The 19,543-nt window shown below is 35.1% G+C and overlaps 3 protein-coding genes across 4 annotated transcripts; 2 read left to right on the top strand and 1 right to left on the bottom strand.

Annotated features, from left to right (window-relative positions):
* Positions 1 to 1,035: 1,035 nt before the first annotated feature.
* On the top strand, positions 1,036 to 12,780 carry LOC105234258 (uncharacterized). The gene is made up of 8 exons (XM_049450923.1): positions 1,036 to 2,363; positions 2,427 to 3,464; positions 3,525 to 4,013; positions 4,250 to 5,450; positions 5,508 to 5,830; positions 6,362 to 7,524; positions 9,057 to 9,218; positions 12,227 to 12,780. The coding sequence occupies exons 1-8, from the start codon at positions 1,320 to 1,322 to the stop codon at positions 12,444 to 12,446; spliced, it is 5,640 nt and encodes a 1,879-aa protein (XP_049306880.1). The 5' UTR covers positions 1,036 to 1,319; the 3' UTR covers positions 12,447 to 12,780.
* Positions 11,872 to 16,065, bottom strand: LOC105234250 (uncharacterized). The gene is made up of 3 exons (XM_011216541.4): positions 15,791 to 16,065; positions 14,831 to 15,701; positions 11,872 to 14,065 (listed from the first exon to the last, which is right to left on the bottom strand). Exons 1-3 carry the CDS (start codon positions 15,903 to 15,905, stop codon positions 13,432 to 13,434), a joined length of 1,620 nt encoding a protein of 539 aa, XP_011214843.1. The 5' UTR covers positions 15,906 to 16,065; the 3' UTR covers positions 11,872 to 13,431.
* Positions 16,066 to 16,456: 391 nt separating this feature from the next.
* LOC105234248 (prohibitin-2) lies at positions 16,457 to 19,208 on the top strand. 2 transcript variants are annotated; one of them, XM_011216539.4, is made up of 6 exons: positions 16,457 to 16,607; positions 16,676 to 16,822; positions 17,175 to 17,521; positions 17,587 to 17,898; positions 17,974 to 18,073; positions 18,885 to 19,208. In XM_011216539.4, the coding sequence occupies exons 2-6, from the start codon at positions 16,690 to 16,692 to the stop codon at positions 18,980 to 18,982; spliced, it is 990 nt and encodes a 329-aa protein (XP_011214841.2). In that variant the 5' UTR covers positions 16,457 to 16,607; positions 16,676 to 16,689; the 3' UTR covers positions 18,983 to 19,208. The 2 variants fall into 2 exon arrangements, with proteins under 2 accessions (XP_011214841.2, XP_029404389.1); XM_029548529.2 differs by lacking the exon at positions 18,885 to 19,208 and adding an exon at positions 18,575 to 18,673.
* The last annotated feature ends 335 nt before the right edge of the window (positions 19,209 to 19,543 follow it).

Below are 19,543 nucleotides of genomic sequence, written 5' to 3'. Positions count from 1 at the left end.
TCCGTCACGAAGTCGCAGAAAAGACAGGTTTCCCTCAATAAAAACCTTTCTTTGTTTATGGAAGTGCATGGAACTGTCCGAAACTGTTTAAGTAATATCTTCCCCGAAGGACCTTCGCATATCGAAGTGCAGCCACTTTTAGCAAGTAAAAATTCGAAGCTACTCTTCAATGGTGCGAGGTGTCACTGAAAATATTGGTTTTGCTCCCATTCACCTTAACGATCATGTCTTTTCTTACCAGTTAGGTCTCTTATTTCTCTTGAACTTTAGTGTGCTTCCGCTCGAGATGCGTCGTGCTTTGCCTCAACGGTCGCCATAAATACGTCTTAAGAAAGCATTCGTCCCGTGGAGGTCTTCCCGTTCCTCTGATGCCCCTCAGAGTTGGATTGTTTTCATCCTTTCGAGCGAAATGCCCGTAAGACTTCCGCAGAACCATTATCTTGAAAACTCTTCAGCATAGTCCATGACTCTAACCATTTAGTAAGGCGGGGATGATGAGTGACTTATGGAATTCGGTCTTTGTTAGTCGAGAGAGAACTTTACTTTTCAATTTCGTACTCAGTTTGGACAAAGATATAATAACGATGCAATCAATTCATATCAAAGTCTGTTTTCCGTATAACTCTATTAAGAATTGTATCGAAATTTTAATATATTCTAAAAATTTATTTTAATGCTGAGGAATTCGGCCAATACATGATTATCCATTATTCCATCATTCTGTCCAATGCCAAAATGGCTTGGCAACACTAAGGAAGTGATAAGAAACAGCTGTTGAATAACAACATATGTGCGATAAATACGGCGCCGTTTAAAAGACAACCAACGTCGTGGAATTAAAATTATTTTCTAGGAAAGAAACTTTATTAAAATGCATGAAAACAGTTTGATATGTAAATATATACATTAAATTAATTCCCATAATGGATTAATTCGTTTGGTGTAAACTTTCTTTGCATACCACAGCTATAAAATATTTACATACTTAACGCCGTCGATTTGTTTTTAAAACGGCATCGTAATTTTGGTGCATCGCTGATAACAAGAAAACAAAGTTTTACATTCCTTCATTGCTTAACAATTTTATTGTTTTTGTCATTCAATTACAGTGATTTGCGGTGGCGATTATAGGAAAATAAGCAAATAAACAAATTTAGAAGCTTATCAACCGAAGCAGAATATGTAAAGTGAAGGAAAATTTTCAACAGCGCTACTTTTACACTCCGAAAACAAAGGAAACCACTTAAGTGGGTGAAAGGCAATGTAATAACCTATTTCACAATTACAAGATCGAGAAAAGCGATTTTCCAAGTGAAAACATGAGTGCCACGTATAAACGTGATAAACTCTTCAAATCCTGGACTGGCATTAGTGAAGTGGCGCTTATTAAAGAGGTGGCCACAAAGGGTGAAAACATTGATCTCTGTATTGAGTATTGGGCACGTAAGCGGAAACTACCAATACCGGAATATGAGCAATTCTTCCAGGATGTTGTACAAACGTATGTGCATCGACTGCTTACTGAACGACTGGTGTGCAAGGCGGAAATGGTATTAATCAATGTAAAGCGGGATGTTAAAAGCTTCTATTATCAGTTCGCTTGTGAGTGTGATGATGAGGAACTACGTGAACTTGTAATAGAACATCTACAAAAGAAAGATCCACAAAATTATGAGACTGATATGCTTCAATTGCAATTCTATTGGGATTTGCTGCAGCAACTACAAGCATGTCCTGAATTGCTGGCAAAGTGCAAAGTACAACTACGACGCGTTAATATTGAAACGCTGGTGCATTGCGATGATTCATACCTCAATAAATTATTAGCGGAGTTATATTTTTTGAACAACAATCCGCAGCTTTTGGAACGTTTAGATAAATATAGCTTATGGAATTATTTGGTAGACGAAGCGAAATTGGCACAATTAGTGCGTTGGTGCACATTAGCAGGGCAGTTGCCACAAGTGGAGTACACAGAATTAGAGGTATTATATTGTGAGTGGGTACTGGAAGCGGAAATGTATGAATATGCATTAAAAACATTAGGGACACCTAATGAAACGATACGTAATTGCTTTGCCGCGGCCGGATACTTATTTGCCGATGAAAGAGATGAAGTGTCTGTGGTAGTGCGGCGGCTTTGCACTACCGAAAGTTTGGAACGGAACCGTGAAATATTGGAAAAACTGCCGATAGGACAATTTTTACTTGAGCGCGGTCTACACATGTTGCTACTACGGAATTTTGTGAAAACACGCGAGTTGGAAGAGATGTTTGCGGAATATCCGGACGATGAGGAGTTGCTCAAGTTTTTAGTAGCATTAAAAGAAAACAAAACCGATGAGTTGGAAGAGTTTGGAAAAGTGGGTCTCTTTCAATTTGGTTACAATTTATTTGTTAATTATTATTTTTTTTTTTAATTTAAGGTATTCCAAGCGACCAAATCGTATTTGGAGCATCAAGGTATTGATTTTAACACTGAACAACCATTAGTCACATTATTCGATTTTCTCAGCAATGAGCCCAGTGTGGAGACTTTAATTTGTTTCTTACACACAACTGGTTTACAAAACATTCCATATTTGAAAACATTACCCATCAGAAATCCAAATCATAATAGCGAATCAAATATATCCACGAGTATAGACAATTGCAGTAACGGGCAAGGTAAAAGTATGCCCACCCCTTATGATTTTCTGCGCAAATTCAAGCATATCGACATAAAAGAAATCTCCAAGGAACTGCAAACAGACACGTTAGCTTCTTTCTCCAATGAAAAGCTCTGCGCAAAATTTGCGCGAAAGTATAAACTCAACTTTCTGCATTATTTGAAACAGCAACGCAGCTGTTATGCCGTCTACTACCTTATCATGGACCATCTGCAACAGTACGGCCAACTAACCAAAGGGCATCTCTTTACCGCCTGCGAAACTGTCACCGAATTGGCATTACAGCACACCAACAACTCGGAATTGGTAACGCACTGCGTCGCCTTCATCGAGATGCTCGGCTATGATTCACAGTATTTGCGTAATTACCTCAAATTGTGTCGCTTGCTGGAGAATGAGGGGGACGAAACAAGCGTGGTGGCCAAAAATTACACACAGTTATTTGCGCGTGTGGAAAACCTTTTGGTACAACAGATTACGAAAGAACCAGCCAAATTTCCACTGAAAGATTACCAGGCGCTAATGCGCTTAGTCGCCTGCAGCGGCCAACGCCAATGGCCCATGAAAGTAATGCAAAATTATGCGAAAGAAGACGATTGGTGGCGCCTGCTGGTGCTCATGCAATACTTTGACGTGCCGCTCTCACAACTACAAGTGCTAGTGGGACACTTCGAGACGCGCGCCATGGGCGAGCATATGCTGCGCGCCTTTTTATGCGAATTGCCAGCGCAGGTGAAGCGGCATGCCAGCTTCTCTCGTCAACATAAGAAACCCGCACGTAAAGCTGAAGCAAATGTGTGTATACTTTTTATTTTTATAACTGTTTAAGTTTTGAAAATTTATTTTACTTTGCAGCCATTAACTACCTCCGCTGAGACGCTCACCTCGTCCATTAGTTCTGCTTGCAATGATCCCAATAGCGCGCTTTTTCGCACTGCACCCAGTCAGCAACGCTTGCATTTCTTGCCGGACGCTTGCGGGCGTCTAGATCTCTTTGCGATTGTGCTGCTCAGCACTACGCCCATAAATGAGGAGCAGGTGAGCAGTGCCGGTAAATTTCTCGAGCTCATGCAGGATCAGCATACACATGCGACTTCATGGAATTTACTGCGGAATTGTGTGAAGTACAGACTGCCAGTATTAGCGGTGCTAGCCGCCACAGTGCATCATGCCAATATCGAGTGGCAGTGGCTGGTTTGGCTGGCTGTAGCCACAAATCAATGGACTGAAGTGCTGAAATTGTCCACGTTGCATATACAGCAAGTTACCTGGTTGCTGGTGGAGTCCGCTGTGCGTCATGGAGATACGAGTCTGCTATTGCGTAGTTTTCGCATATTCTTCAAGGTAAGTGCTAAAGTGGTCCGATCTGAACAATTTGTTCGTAGATTACACCGTTGTCTTAGATAATAATACATAATAACCGTTAACACGTCAGTCGGGTCTAATTAACTGGAACGGACCCGGATTTTTATCCGGCCAAGGACTGTCAACCCGGCACGATGCCTGAACTTCGTGCCAAGCTTAATATACCCTGTTCAAGGAATAATAATTCAGCAAGCTTACTCTTCTTTTCTCCACAGGACAGCGCTTTTACACATTTGTGCCACTTTCTACAGCGCACTCAACACAAACGCCACTTCGACGATGAAGATGTACACACGCTACGTCTCTTTCTGCTTGCTTGGAGCAACAATGCAGTTGTAATGCCTTTCTGCGCCACACTCGAGCGCCACGAACTCATGCAGCACAGCATCCGTTTGCTACTCGTGCATTTGCAGCACAATTTCGAATCGACGCTGGAGCAACAGAAGCTCATTAGCTGTATGTGCCGTTCCGACATGAGCGACATTAGCGTCCAAATGGACTTTTGTCGTTTGCACGCCGTTTTCGAAGCGCTCCAAACGCGTCCTGGCTGGGCCGAATGCTACACGATCGATTTCGAGCAACTTGCCGTAGATAACAATCAGGTGTACGAACAACTTTTGGACGCTTTGCGTGCGAAAGGCGAATACGATGTCGCCGTGCGTTTGGCTACGCTGCTACAGCAACCCATCAGTGATATTGTCTACAGCAAATGGGTAACAAAGCTGGAGTCAGCTGAATCGGCTGACGGCGAGGAACCATATCCGGTTAAGACGTTTCAACTGTACGAAAATGAAATCGCGGAGCATTCACTGCCGCCGGAATTGCTGGTGAATTTTTATCTTTACGCCGCCGGTCGCCTTACCGAGCCATGCGCGCGCAAGTATCAACTACTGAAGCGTGCGCTAACTGTTATAAAGCAGCATCATCTCTTTCCGAATGAATCGTTCGATCGTGATCAAATCGAGTACGAAATGTTTATTTGCTATCTACAACTGGATGATGATGTCGCAGCTGCAATGGGTGTTTACCACTCGGAATACTACGAGCAGATCATGTTGAACGAACGTTGTGTACTCTATAAGTCTTTTCTCGAATTGAAGGAGCTCGCCGGTGTTGAAGATCTCAATGTCAGCATAAAACATCCGATGACCAAGCAAATGGAGGCGCGTCTGGAAGCTCAACTTAACTTATTGCTGGACAAAGGTGATATTGTGGAGGCATTGCGGCTGCAAGAACTCTTCGAATGCCGTCCAATCGATTTGCGTTTTGTGGTGTTTTGCATGGCATTGGCCGAGGGTGTGACCACCATTTTCAGCATGTCTTCGGAGGAGCGCCAAATGCTGCGTGACATCGAGATAAGTTCATTCGCCAAATTCAACAAACGCACGCTGGATAGTGGGCTGCTGACGCGCGAAGGTTTGTTTGTGTTCACTGAAATTATTATTTAAATGTATCGAGCGCTTCACTTTTTAGGTCGTAATTCGCCCTCGAAAGCCAGCAGCGATCTCTCAGATAGTTGTTCGACTCTCGAGTTTGAAGAGATACCTTCCAAGGAGAAGCGCGAAACGTTGGAGACCATACAAGGCATTGCTTCCAAGCTCACTTATGGCGTCAATATTGGACGTCGCATTGTTATGGTCTATCGCGCTGCCATGTATTTGGATAAAGAGTATTTGGATGTGTTGCGCACGAAGGATACAACGGTGTTGTTGCAAAGCGTTTCCGAAGAAGGTTGTCTGCATCGTCTGCTGGTTGTGAGTGATATTATAACATCAACGCATATGACACCGCAGGAGGTGAGGATATTTTTTTTTTGTATTTTTATACTCCGAACTTAATATAACACCGGTAACCCGGTCTGTTCGTTTATCTGTCCGTCTGTCTGTAAATACGCGCACTACTCTGTCAGTTTTTGGGATATCCATCTGAAATTTGACAGTATGACTAACCACCTCTTCGCAAGCCCAGAAAATCCCACCCAACTATCACCCCTCTTCCCCCCTCGGGATCGGACGCTACAAAACATTACGTTTCCTGGGCGTACCGTTAGATGAACTCGACCGTTTCCACGAGTTCCGGATTTTTTTCCGGCCAAGGACTGTCAGCTCGGCATATTCCTACCGCTACAACAGCATTAACCCGATGTCATCCTACCTGATGCTTACCGACCAAGCGGGAATTAGATAATCGTTACAACAACAACCAGTTCTTCTATGGAATCTTTTATATAATAAGAAAATATTTTCGGTTCCGGCTCATATCAGACCTTCCTTGTTTTTGTAACTGCCAAATCAAATTACAATATTTATACACTTTCCTCTCCACAGATCGCTGAACTCCTGGCCACCGAACTTGCCACAGCCATCGTGCGTCCACGGTTCTACATTTTCACTGCCGATCAACAAGCCAAAAACACGATCAAAAATACGCCCGTCTGGGGCTACAATATCGATCGTGATTTGCATTTATTTCTGGAATTAGTACCCAACACCACCAAGCTGGGCAATTGTCTGCTTGAATACTGTGATGCCTTGAAAGCATATCGTAAATTCCAAGATAATAAACCATACGAACACAATACGGTATTTGAGCGACTCGCCGAAATCATACGACGTTACGGCCTGCCGACCAACAGCAATGGTATTTCGACCGTCATACCACCGATTACCACCGCCACAAATGCCGGGCCGATGCTACCGCCGGCGCAAGTGCTGTCACACAAGAAGCAGAACATCATCTATGTGGAGCTGTTGATCAAGGCACATCAATGCTACGTGCACGAGTGCTCCATGGAAGGCATAGCGAATGTGTTGAACCGCGCCAAAGCCTTAAACGCCGTGCTCACGCAAGCCAAGTCCTGGTCGTTAATTGTGCGCATGCTCAGCGGCATCGGACGCTACCGCGAAATGTTCTACTGTTTCGATTCGCTGCTCAAGAACGAACAGTTCGAATCGCTGCTGGGCCAGTTTGATGAGGAGAAGACAATCGGTCTGCGTCAGGCAATAATCACATATCTACGCGAATATTGTCCGAATAACGGTAGAGAATATTTAAAATTGACAGCGCTGCACTTTCTCATGTATCAGGAGCTGGCCGAAATGTGGGAGCAGGATGCGCAAGCCGTGCTGGCCAAGATCATCAATCAAGCGGCTGTCAACACCGCACAGCTGCCGGAGAAGATGTCCATGGCCAATTTGACAACGGCAAATCCGACAAAAACATTCATACCCAAACTGCGTGCCACGCCCGAGTTGCTTGTGCTGCTGCAGCAAGCTATGGAATATTACACACATGCAACGGAAAATTATTTGCTCGACAATAAATTGTTGTTGGCGCAACGCGTCGCCTCGTTGGCCGAAATGGTGGCTGTGCAAATTGATTTGGCCAGCAAAGCCTTGGAACGCAATGCCATGGAGACGCATCTATGTGTGTGTGTGGTGAACGTGCAGACGCGTGAGGAATTTCGTGAACTGATCAATGCGGAGCTGAGGTGAGTGGATGTTGCATGACTTAAAACAATTATGTCTATGTGTAACTACATCTGAAAACGTAACCGACCAACGGTAAATGTTTTACTAAATTTTTTTAGCCTCAATACTTGATAAAAACCACATTCAAGTCGAATTAAGGTTACTTATTAAGGAAAAAATATCTTTTTTTCGATTTTGCTTGATTATGGCAGCTATATACTATAGTGATCCGATCTGAACAATTTCTTCGGAGATTGGATTCTTGATTTAGACAATAATCCATACCAAACTTCGTGCAGATACCTTGTCAAATGAAAGCTTTCCATATAAGAACTTAATTTTTATCGTTCAGTTTGTATGGCAGCTATATGCTATAGTAGTCCGATCTGAACCATTTCTTCTGAGATTATATCGTTGCCTCGGATAATATTCCATACAAAATTTCGTGAAGATATCTTGTCAAATAAGATGGGTTTCCATACAAGAACTTAATTTTGATCCCTCGGTTTGTATGGTAGCTATATGTTATAGTGATCCGATATCGACGATTCCGAAAAATAAGCAGCTTCTTGGAGAGAAAAAGACGTGAGCAAAATTTCAGAACGATATCTCCAAAACTGCCAGACATAACGGACATTGTTAATTCGACTCAGCTCGTTACGCTGATCATTTATATACATATAAATATGTACATATATAAATATATGTATAAACAATATATGGGGTCTCTGAGGTTTATTTCCTGGCGAACTTCATATACTCTTTTCAGTGTATAAATATAAATAATTTGAAAAAAAGACTTGATATAAAGTTACTAAACGTTTTTTTCTATATTTATTTTTTATTTCGTTGAAATTGTTTGTACAAATAATTTTCACATTTCAGCAAATACAAATACCTAATCGAACGCAATACGACGTTATAACTTCTAATACAATCTTTTTCGTACGCTAGCCTAAAAATTTTTCACCATAACCTAAAAATCTAGTGACACAAAAAATTACCACACACAAAACATACAAATATTTAGTTCACTCGAATACATTTTTTTTTTTTAATTTTGCTTGTATGCCATTTTACAACTAAACTATTTTATTTGGAGATAATTTTTTTTCTTTTTTTGATCCAAATTTTTTTATGTTTTTTTTCTTTATTCAATATTTTATAATTTAATTTGCTTCGAGAGGTTAATACTATAGCTAATGATTTAAAATTGACACTGGTTTTGTAGAAAAATTCACACTATGTACGTATATATATATATTTATGACAATTTCCTTTGAAATTCATATACATTGTTGTTATAATAATAAATAGAAATGTATGTATATGTATGTATTTACTTTTTATTTTGGATTATTTTTTGGATATATTTTATCTTATTTTTTTGGCTGGTTTTTATTTTTTTGGAATTTTTTACTTTTTTGGAAATATATTATTTGTTTGGACTTTTCTATGCATTGTGTATGTTCATATTTTTTTTTACTTGTTTGTCTTGTATTTTCTTTTCTTGGATTTCTTTAAAAATGCTATTGTTCTTATTATATTTCAGTGTGCCGCAGACGCTTATACTCAGTCGCGCTTGCGGCTTCGACATCAACTGGGCTGAAGTGCTGCTCTCGCAATATGTTATACTCGGGCATGCGCATTATCTGCAGGAATACTTGCAACATTTACAGATCAATGACAATATCATTGAGAATACAGTTAAAGGGTGGGTACAGTTACTAATTTATAGAAATATTTAGGAAAATGTCTGTTTACGTTTACGTTTAAAAAAGCTAATTTTTTATACATATTTCTTATTTTTGTTTTAACTAATTTTTTTTAATACAATTTTTTTAGTTATATTTTTTAAATTTAAATTTAATTTTTTTAAACTAATTTTTTAAGAAATTTTTTTTATACAATTTTTTGTTTTTTATTTTATTATTATTTTTTTAATTAAATTTTTTATTAATGAAAATTTTTTTATAGTTATTATTTTCAAATTAATTTTTTAATTGAAATTTTTTTAATTAAAATTTTTTTATTTAAATTTTTTTTTCTTTTTAATTTAATTTTTTATATATTTTAATTAAAATTTTTCATTTCCTTCTAATTCAATATTTAAAAATTTTTTTTTTACTTAAAATTTTTTTAATATTTTCTTTTTTATTTTAATTAAAATTTTTTTCATGTTAAAAACAGTTCGAAGCACACTTTTATTATTTTAATTTAAAACGAAATTTTAAAATTTTATTTATACTTTCTATGCTTAATTGCCTATAAATTAAACAATTTCACGTAATTTTTATCAAAATAGCATAATAACTGGAACTAGGCAATATTTACGGCATTTTAAAATAATATTTATAACATATCTTACTAACAAACATATTTTTGGTTAATTTATGCAACAAATTATGTGGCTTTAGGCGGGTTTTCTTTCATAGCACAGTCTTGCAACTTTCTTAGGCATTGCCTTTTCGGTAGCTGTTTTCTTAAAGTACGGATGTACGAATTTACACTTTTCTATTTTCTAATCTAGTTTTTCGAAAATCATTTTTAAGTTCGTAATTTCAAAAACCGGTAAGAAAAATATATAAAAAATTATTTTAACCCCAAATATCGGAATAAAAAATAAAAAAATTATTTTGAAAATAATATTTTTTTTTATTAATTTTAGAAAAAAAATTTTAACACTAAAAGATGGAATAAAAAATAGTTTTGTTTTTATCGAATTAAAAAACGTTTCTAAATTTTTATGAAAAATTAAGAAAAAAAAAATAAAAAATATATTTTTTTTATCTCATATGTTATCTTATATTTTATATTTTAAATATATTTTTTTTTATCCTAATTAAAAATCTTTTTTAAATGGTTAATCCCAAATATCGGAATAAAAAAAATAATTTTGGAAATATTTTTTTTTTTAATTTTCGAAAATATTTTTTATACTGGAACAAAAAATATATAAATAGTAATAATTTTAATCCTGAAAGAGGGAATAAAAAATAATTTCTTTTATCTTATTAAAAAAAAAAAAAATTTAATCCCAAATACCGAAGTGAAAAATAAAAAAAAAATAATTTTAAATATATTTTTTTATTTAAAAAGAATTAAAAGTTTCTCCCTAAATACCAGAAGCAAATTTTGAAAATCACTTTTGATTTAATTTTTTTTAATTAACAAACATATTTTTTTTAATTTTAAATACCAAATATAAGATTAAAAAACAGTCCGAAATAATTTGTTTATCTTAACTAAAAATCATTTTGAAATTTTTAATCTCAAATACCGAAATAAAAAATTAAAACTTTCTTTCCAAATACCAGAAAAAAAATTTTGAAAATCATTTTTGATTTAATTTTTTTTAATTAAAAATACTTGTTTAGGTTTAAATTCCAAATATCGGAGTAAGAACAAAATAGAATTGCAAATATCGGAATGACAATAGTGTTTGAATATAATTATTTTTGAATATAACTTTATTGATTAAAAATCATTCTTAATATCGTAATAAAAACGAAAAAATTGAAATTTTTTTATTTTTATTTTTTTTTTAATTAAACTTATTTTTTAAAATTTTTAATACCAATTTCCGGTTAAAAAACGAAAAAAAATGTATTTCAAAAATTAAAAATGTATTTTTAATCCCAAATACCGCTTAAAAAAATTTAATTTCAAGCATATTAAAAATCAAAAAAAGTAATTGTTCCAGATTTAAAATTTTTGTTTGCGTATAAAATATCAAAATAATTTAGCGCTTTTTTCTTGTTTTTATTTAATTGCTTTTATTTAAAGTGTTTCAGCTAAAAATGTATATTTTTCCTTTTGTAACCTTTTTAATTCAAGCTTTTTATTTGAAAAAAATATTTTTTTTATTTATTACATCTATTTTAGATTTAAAAACAAATTTTAAATTTTCATTCAAAATTGTTGGAATTAACAATTTAAAACCAAAATCGGAATTAGGATAAATTGTTGGAAGTAAAAGTCCAAAATTTTGGGATTAAAAATTTAATTTTAAAATGGAAATTTAATAAAAAAGTTAAATATTTAATCTCAAAATGTTGAATTTATAATCTCTAAATTAGAATAAAAATTGCAAATTTAATTAGAAAATTTTGGGATTAAAAATCCAAAATTATGTAATTGAAAACTTTATTTAAAAAAAGGGAATTAAAAAAATAAAATTTAATTTTAATTTTTAATCTCAAAATCTTTGATTTTTAATCGCAAAATCAGCATAACAAATTGAAAATTTAATGTTTGGTTTCAAAATTGTGGAAATAAAAAATTCGCAACCTTCGTTAACATCTTTGAAAATGCATTTAGCAGCATTTTTTAGCAGTTCCATATTTTTTTTAATTAACACCATAAGTTTATTATTTTTTTTATAAATTAATTAATATTTATTAAGAAAAAAAACATTTGCGAAATCTTAAAAGTTCAACGTAAAAATAAATTAAATTTCCAACAGCAAATAAAATAACGAATCACCGCTAATAGCAGCGCGTTAACTAACACTACTTCTTAGCATACATTTAGGCGTCATTTAAAGATTACTGTATTAGCTGTGTAGTTACTTCTTCTAAGACAGTTTGGTTATTTCAATTCAAATAAGTTTATGAATGTTAAGCAAATTGTTTTTGCTTTTTATTATTTACACATTTGTTTATAAACTTCATTTCGAAACTCAAAACACTAACAAACTAAATTGAATTTATTCACAACTAGCTTTCAACTGTACGCGCAGCATCATCGCATCGGCGCGCGCATGGATGAGCATTTGGCGCAATTGGTGGCTTTGGTCAAGTCGGTGGCGCTCAAGTACAAGTTAGCCTCGGTGCTGAGCCTTAAAACGATTGTGATGTCGCTGATAAGCGAGCAGACCGCACACTATTTGCGCGACACGAATTTCGGACGAAATGAGAATCGCAACTTGAACGATATGTGACGTCACTGTAAACTGTTTATGGCGAATACTAAGCGTATACATTGTGTTGACACGCTCGGTGTGTATGTGTTTAAAGTTTTGCTTACGGCTACGATTTTTTGAAAATGCTCACGGTGTGTTTACGGCGTGGCGCTTTGTTTAGAACAATATTCAATGTGAAATGTATGCAAATGTATACGAATGTGTTGTGCTAATATTTAAATTTTTTATCACGATTGATGCTCGAATCACATGTACCCATATATACATATAGACATACATACATATATATTTTAGAATAAGCATAAAATGTATGGAAATATTATTATAGAAATATTTTTTACGCAAAAATTCATTGTGTTGTTTTTATTTCATTGTTTTCTGATTTGAAAAAATACACATTTTCAAGTTTTGTACTTAACGCAGCTTAATACAAGTTAGGAGGATAATGTCTTTTCCGTTCGCCCGAAATTGTAAATGATGAAAATATTTCCATAAATCAATATATCTAGAATCTATGTAACAAAAAATTTATATAATAAAAGTAATTTTCACTTAAATTATAGTCAAAACAGGAAACAATAGTTAAAGAATAGCTTACAGTTTAATAAATATATATACTTATGTGTGTTAGTGTGTGTGTGTGCGTGGGTGGAGGTGTGAGATTTCAACTGCAACGTAGTGCTAACTATCTAAAAAGCTTATCATTTAAAACAATGCTAAGTGAAAATATAACTGTATGTGTATGTTAAAAAAATATTGACTTGCCACACACCAAACTATACACACACACACACACACAGGCAAGCACATGCACACGCGTAAATGAAATGTAGATGCTTGAAAATGGAATGTGAGTGAGAAAAAAATTATACGTTACTCTTTGTTATTTATGACTTTTGGTTATTCTAGTGATGCCTGGCACACCCACGTTATAGACATACATGTATATGCCTAAATATGTTTGTATGTTTGCTAAGCAATTTCAATACAGCCTGCATATCACTTAAAACGTTGAATTCATAAGGCTGCAGTAACGGATATGCTTATCGTAACTCTTTCGATACATATAATGTTTGGTGCATTTCCTACATCTAAAAGAGCCTTTGCTTTTAGTCACTTTAAACGGCATCTTTAGCAGATCGCTGTTGGCATATGTAATGTTCATGGGCTGAGATGGCACTGAAATTCTACGCAAGCTTCTTCCATCATTATAAACACTTATGGAATTTGCATTTATATCCTCGGATTCCACCAAACTACCAGATGAAATATGACTGTCGTTTATGCTTTCGCCAGGCGATGAGGTGATCGTTGTGGTTGTTGTGACGACTGCAGGTGATACACCGGTAACTGATGTTGTGGTTGATGTGGCTGGCGTTAAAACGGTGTCGCCACTTGGAATGGCGCTGGGTGTTAAATGTGCTTTGTGTAAGTTCAATATGTGAGAGAGCATGAAGTTTCGTCGCGATATAGTAAAACTGCATATTTTGCATTTGAAATATGATTTGAAGGGTAGATGTGTGAATAGATGTTGCTGCAGATCGGCAATGTGCTGCGAGAAGATCTCGACCGAGCATTCGGAGCATTTGAAATGATCACCGAAACGATTTTCCGCCGTCTTTTCTAGGAAGTTGTGACTGTGAGGAAGAGATAATAGAGAATATATATTAATAAAAGAAATATATGTTAATGGATTATGTGTACTACAAAAATTCAACTGCATTAATAAATATAAGAGATGACTTCAACATTAATATAATATATTAAATTAAAACGATATTTTTTTATACTCTGAACGTGGCATATTAAGTTAATTTGTAACACACAGCACGATACGTCGGAGATCATATAAAATAAATGATCAGCATGACGAGCTAACTCAATTTAATAATGACCGTTTGTCTGTCCATCTCTGTTTACGCGAATTAAGTTTTAATATATCGATCTGAAATTATGTACACGTTTTTTTTCTCAAGATGCTAATAATTTGTTGAAACCTCCGACATCAAACCACCCTACAATATAGCAGCCATGCAAACTAAACGAATAAAGCATGACTTAAATGAAAACTTGTTTAATTAACAAGATGTTTTCACGATTTTTGTCATGAATTATTATCCAAGGCAATGGTATAATCTCCAAAGGAATTATTCAGCTCTCATGCAAACAAACCGATGAAAATCACCTAAGAAATTATATTAAATATCTTGTATTTGCGCACTTTACTGTAGTTTCGATGCAACCGAAATTAACGTTTTTTGTGTTCTTATTTTTTACTCAAGCGCTTTAAAACACATTTTACTTTTCTTCACTTGAAATTAAACGAAATATTCTTTCCAGAATTTTCTTACACACAAACTGTCTATAAGTTAAAATTATTTTCCAAAAATATCCAAACTCACCTAAAATTTATGTGCGCCTGCCAAGCATCCTCGGTCTCAAAAGTTAAACCGCAAGCCGGACATATGTATGAAATTAAAGCGCGACTCTCGTGCTCCCACAGCGCTATTTCACGTGCTGTCGGCGCGTCATTACTATTTTTGACACTAGCGCTGCAGCTGGCATCTCTCTCCTTGTGCAACATAATATGCGAAATCAACAAAAACATACTATGCTCCTGGTACGGACACAATTTGCAATGATACACTTTGTGCGGCAAGTGTGTAAAGTGATGCTGTTGCAATGTTTTTAGCGTACAACGTGTAAACGTTTCGTGGCATTTGGCACATTCGAACTCATTGTTCGGTCGCCGTTTGAAATTCCAATTTCTATTATCGCCCAACTGATGCACCATCTCTATGTGGCGCCGCCAATGTGAATGTGCATCGTAGCGTTCACCACATTGTGGGCAGATGAAGTAAATATAGTGATTGTTCTCATGTTCGGCGTTCGTTGTATGTGGCAAGACTTCGTTTAGATCACAAACTGGCTCAATTTTACACAATGCTAAAAGCTCATCCTCACAATCACTATAATCCGTTGTCGCTGCTGTATGAATTGATGATTGATTTTTTTCATTACATATTTTATCCTTTTGCTGCTGGTGCTGTTGATTAATGTAATCATGGTTGGGCTCCTTTTTACACTCCACTTTTAGCTCGATAGGTCGTGGAAGCGCAACATTTTTGTCAACATCTATTTCGCATAAAAACTCAAATTGTGGCTCTGAAGCGGCAGATATAGTCGATGAGTCTTCATCGTCGCTATCGTTGATAACAAGCACACCACTTGTATCCGTGCTATAACCACTTGTTTTTGAACTGTTGGTCAGAGCTAAAAAAAACAGATGCAAACAGAAATAAAAACATATAAATATGAAATGTTCACAAATGCCAAACATAATTAAATAATATATTACATACTTTTTTTTGGCTGTGTGCAAGGCAAGAACGAATAAAAGCGCAAAGATACATCTGAAGCAGCTGCAGTATTGTTAGGCAGAGCTTTAGATGTAGGCGCCATCGCTGCTGCTTCCATCGGTTAAGTAGTTAGTATATCAAACACTATAACTAACACCTCGCGAATATTAAAAAATAATAATCACTAAACTAATAAACAAATTGTATCCCAAGACAATAAAATCATCACAATACTTTGGCTATAAAAAAATAAATCATTTTGACTTATATACACTCCGAAAGTACAGAGTTGCATTGTATTTATATCCGAGAATGTGATGCCAGACTTGTGGAAAAAAATATTAAAATATACTGAATTCTAGAAATTTGTTTGGGATTTTGATAAAATTTGTTTTAATAATAAAAAAATGAATTTCTAAAAATTTATGTATCAAATTTATATAATTATGTATAAAACTAACTTTGTGTTTTTTACAACCATTTATACGCACGTCTTAAAACTAGACACTGGTATTTTCATAAATGGAAGTAAAAAAAATATTTTTATTTTAATTTTTGAATTTCAATATACATTTAATAACTATTAATTAAAAATTTAACAGTTTTATAAGTATTTGTAAAAATGTATGTATATATAAGTTTATATATCGTTAACGAACACGTCTATACTTAATAATTTTTAATTGAATTAATCTTACATCGCTTTGCAACACTGGTCACTCTTATTAGAAGGAATTTGACCAAGAGTGCGGCATATTTTGCAATCAGTTTTTCCTTCATTAATTTGTGTTTTTCTCGAGTAAATTTATTGCATTTAAATGTAAGTAAAAGCCAAAATATAATTGAGTAACCTTTGCTTTCATATTTACATTTTACTCTTAACAAAAGACGACTGATTGACAATGGCACAAAGTAAACTAAATGATTTGGCTGGAAAATTGGGCAAAGGTGGGCCACCAGGATTAACAACGGGTATAAAGTTGTTGGCTGCTGTTGGAGCTGCTGCTTATGGCATCAATCAATCCTTATACACAGGTAAAGTTTTAAGTTTGGTAGTTTAAGGAAAAATTAAGTAAAATTAAATAAAACATGTTGATGACATAACCTCAATGTGTGCATTATCAGCAAAGCTCACTATGGGCCGTAACAAATTTCATAATGAAACTGCAACATTGCATGCAATTATTTTAAAAATTTCGTAGTTCTAAATATACTGCTGAAATAATTTTAATTTACATGCCAAATGTAGTGAATTGCTAATATGCACATGTGCCGGCTGTATTTCATCTCCGCCGGTTGCATAACCACAATATAGATGTCATCAACACTCGGATGCAACGTTAAGCATAAATATGTTAATGTACTGATGTTTTATTAATATTTTCAGTCGATGGTGGTCATCGTGCTATCATTTTCAGTCGTATTGGTGGCATACAAAACGAGATATACTCAGAAGGTTTACATTTCCGCATTCCCTGGTTCCAATATCCAATTGTCTATGACATTCGCTCGCGTCCACGCAAAATCTCATCACCCACTGGCTCAAAGGATTTACAGATGATCAATATTTCATTGCGTGTGCTCTCACGTCCCGACTCTGTGCGTCTTCCAACTTTGCACCGACAACTTGGTGTCGATTATGATGAGAAAGTGTTGCCATCAATTTGCAACGAAGTGCTAAAAAGTGTCGTAGCTAAATTCAATGCCTCACAATTGATCACACAACGTCAGCAGGTACAAATCAATTGTAGTTTATTGCGAAATGCATTTTCTAACAACAACAAAATTTTTTCCTGAAGGTTTCTTTGCTGATCCGCAGAGAATTAGTGGAGCGTGCCCGTGACTTCAACATTATTTTGGATGATGTTTCGCTCACTGAACTGAGTTTCGGCAAGGAATATACCGCAGCCGTTGAAGCCAAACAGGTCGCCCAGCAGGAAGCACAGCGCGCGGTCTTCTTCGTGGAACGCGCCAAGCAAGAGAAACAACAAAAAATCGTACAAGCTGAGGGTGAAGCTGAAGCCGCCAAAATGTTGGGTCTTGCTGTGAAACAGAACCCTGCCTACTTGAAGTTGCGTAAAATACGTGCTGCTCAAAGCATAGCAAGAACTGTAAGTTTTTTTTTTTTATATTTGACAAATTGCTGTTTTTTCGTAATATTAATTTGTATAATTTATTTTCTCTAGATTGCAAGCTCACAAAACAAGGTCTACCTCTCAGCCGATAGCTTGATGTTGAACATTCAGGATTCCGGCTTCGATGATATGACTGAGAAAGTTTACAAAAGTAAATAAATTTGTTTCCCTCTAAAAACCAAAATTATGGCAAAAAGTAACATGCAAGAATTAACAAAAAATGTTTAAAATCATGCTTTAAAAATTTTTGTTGTTACTTTTGTGCAAATTAATTGGCAAATTTGTTTTACCTTGCCAGATGTTTGTATGAATTTGAAGTAGAACTGAAACCTTCACGCTCGGAAGAAATTCGAACCTTTTTTGTTAATTCTAATTTTTCATTAAAATCTGAATTCATGTTACAATTGCATACTTACTATATTAGTTAGTTCTTAAGCTTTAAAAGTCTCCGAAAATGTATGTTTTTGAGTTCTTATTCCAGAACAAAATATATGCTTAATTTCGTTACAAAATTTCATTGGCAAGCATTCTTTTTTTGTTAGTTTTTCACCAATACAAAGTATACGGACTGGAATGTTAGTATTTGTTTTAAATAATTTCATTTTTTATATGACTTTCTCTTTTCTTGTTTTCTTCAACGCTCAACCCAAAGGAGTTTATGAATTGAGTAGTAAAGAAGCGCAAGATTAATTGTGCTCAACAGAAACTGCCTTAGCAAAATAAAATAAATAAAAAGCGCCGTTATAATAAATGAGTTGTGTTTCAATTACCATATAAAAAGTATTTTGTTTAGTTGAAAACTCATTCAGCATACTCTCACTTCAACGCGCCTTCATACCGCTTCATTCCATGCCGCTGCAATAAATTGGGAAAAATTAGCAAAAGAAAGCACTTCCAAAAAAAGTAACGTCTTCTTCTTTGCTAATAATTCCAATTTGTTCTTTTTTCTTCAATTTTTGCAGTCGAATCGGGTTGGTTTGATGGAGCTAAGAAGCGAGGTGATAAATCGGCAACAACCGTTGGCACTGTCGCCCGACGTACAGCGGACCGTTTGCTTTAAATCGAAAGTGTGCGGATATTTTTAACTGAATTGACAATTTAACTACTCATAGTACCTACACTCAAGCATTTACTGAAATGTTTCCTTAAATAATTAAATAATTTTTGTTTGTAATAATTACTTGTGTTTCGCTAGCGTTTAATAGCGATTTTGAATTGTTTGTATAATATGACTGCGTGTGCCTCCGTTGTGTACCTTGAAATTATTTTGAAAATAATAAAGGCGTTCAACAAAAAATTCACGTGAAATTGTTGTTGAAATAACAAAATTGAATTTTAACAAGGCTAAGAGTCGGTTTAGATTATTTATATCAGTTCGAATGAAAACTAAAAAGAGGGAACGAGCTTTTTGTACGGTGTAGGTCTGTACGAAATGGGGTGGGTGGATGACATAGATTCAGTAAGTTAGGTTGTCTTAAAAGCTCGATCTTCAAATGAATCGCACTTAGAAAATTTATAACTCCGATGCCTTGTGGTCCATAAAAGTCCTATAAAATTGATCATAAAGACTTCGTTAAATCGACTAAGTGCTTGACGCAGATCCGACTATAGTGGAAATGAT

This window comes from Bactrocera dorsalis, chromosome 3, assembly GCF_023373825.1.
Source record: "Bactrocera dorsalis isolate Fly_Bdor chromosome 3, ASM2337382v1, whole genome shotgun sequence".
NCBI classification, from domain to species: Eukaryota; Metazoa; Arthropoda; class Insecta; order Diptera; family Tephritidae; genus Bactrocera; species Bactrocera dorsalis.
Note: the sequence above shows the minus strand (reverse complement) of the source record. Positions and strands in the feature narration are given on the sequence as shown.

Coding starts and splice junctions, on each gene's coding strand:
- LOC105234258 (XM_049450923.1), top strand. CDS start 1,320: ATGAGTGCCACGTATAAACGTGATAAACTCTTCAAATCCTGGACTGGC. Junction 2,364..2,426: donor AGTTGGAAGAGTTTGGAAAA/GTGGGTCTCTTT, acceptor TTTTAATTTAAG/GTATTCCAAGCGACCAAATC. Junction 3,465..3,524: donor CACGTAAAGCTGAAGCAAAT/GTGTGTATACTT, acceptor TTTACTTTGCAG/CCATTAACTACCTCCGCTGA.
- LOC105234250 (XM_011216541.4), bottom strand. CDS start 15,905: ATGGAAGCAGCAGCGATGGCGCCTACATCTAAAGCTCTGCCTAACAAT. Junction 15,702..15,790: donor TTGCACACAGCCAAAAAAAA/GTATGTAATATA, acceptor TGTTTTTTTTAG/CTCTGACCAACAGTTCAAAA. Junction 14,066..14,830: donor CAGGCGCACATAAATTTTAG/GTGAGTTTGGAT, acceptor TCTTCCTCACAG/TCACAACTTCCTAGAAAAGA.
- LOC105234248 (XM_011216539.4), top strand. CDS start 16,690: ATGGCACAAAGTAAACTAAATGATTTGGCTGGAAAATTGGGCAAAGGT. Junction 16,823..17,174: donor CAATCAATCCTTATACACAG/GTAAAGTTTTAA, acceptor TAATATTTTCAG/TCGATGGTGGTCATCGTGCT. Junction 18,074..18,884: donor GACTGAGAAAGTTTACAAAA/GTAAATAAATTT, acceptor CAATTTTTGCAG/TCGAATCGGGTTGGTTTGAT.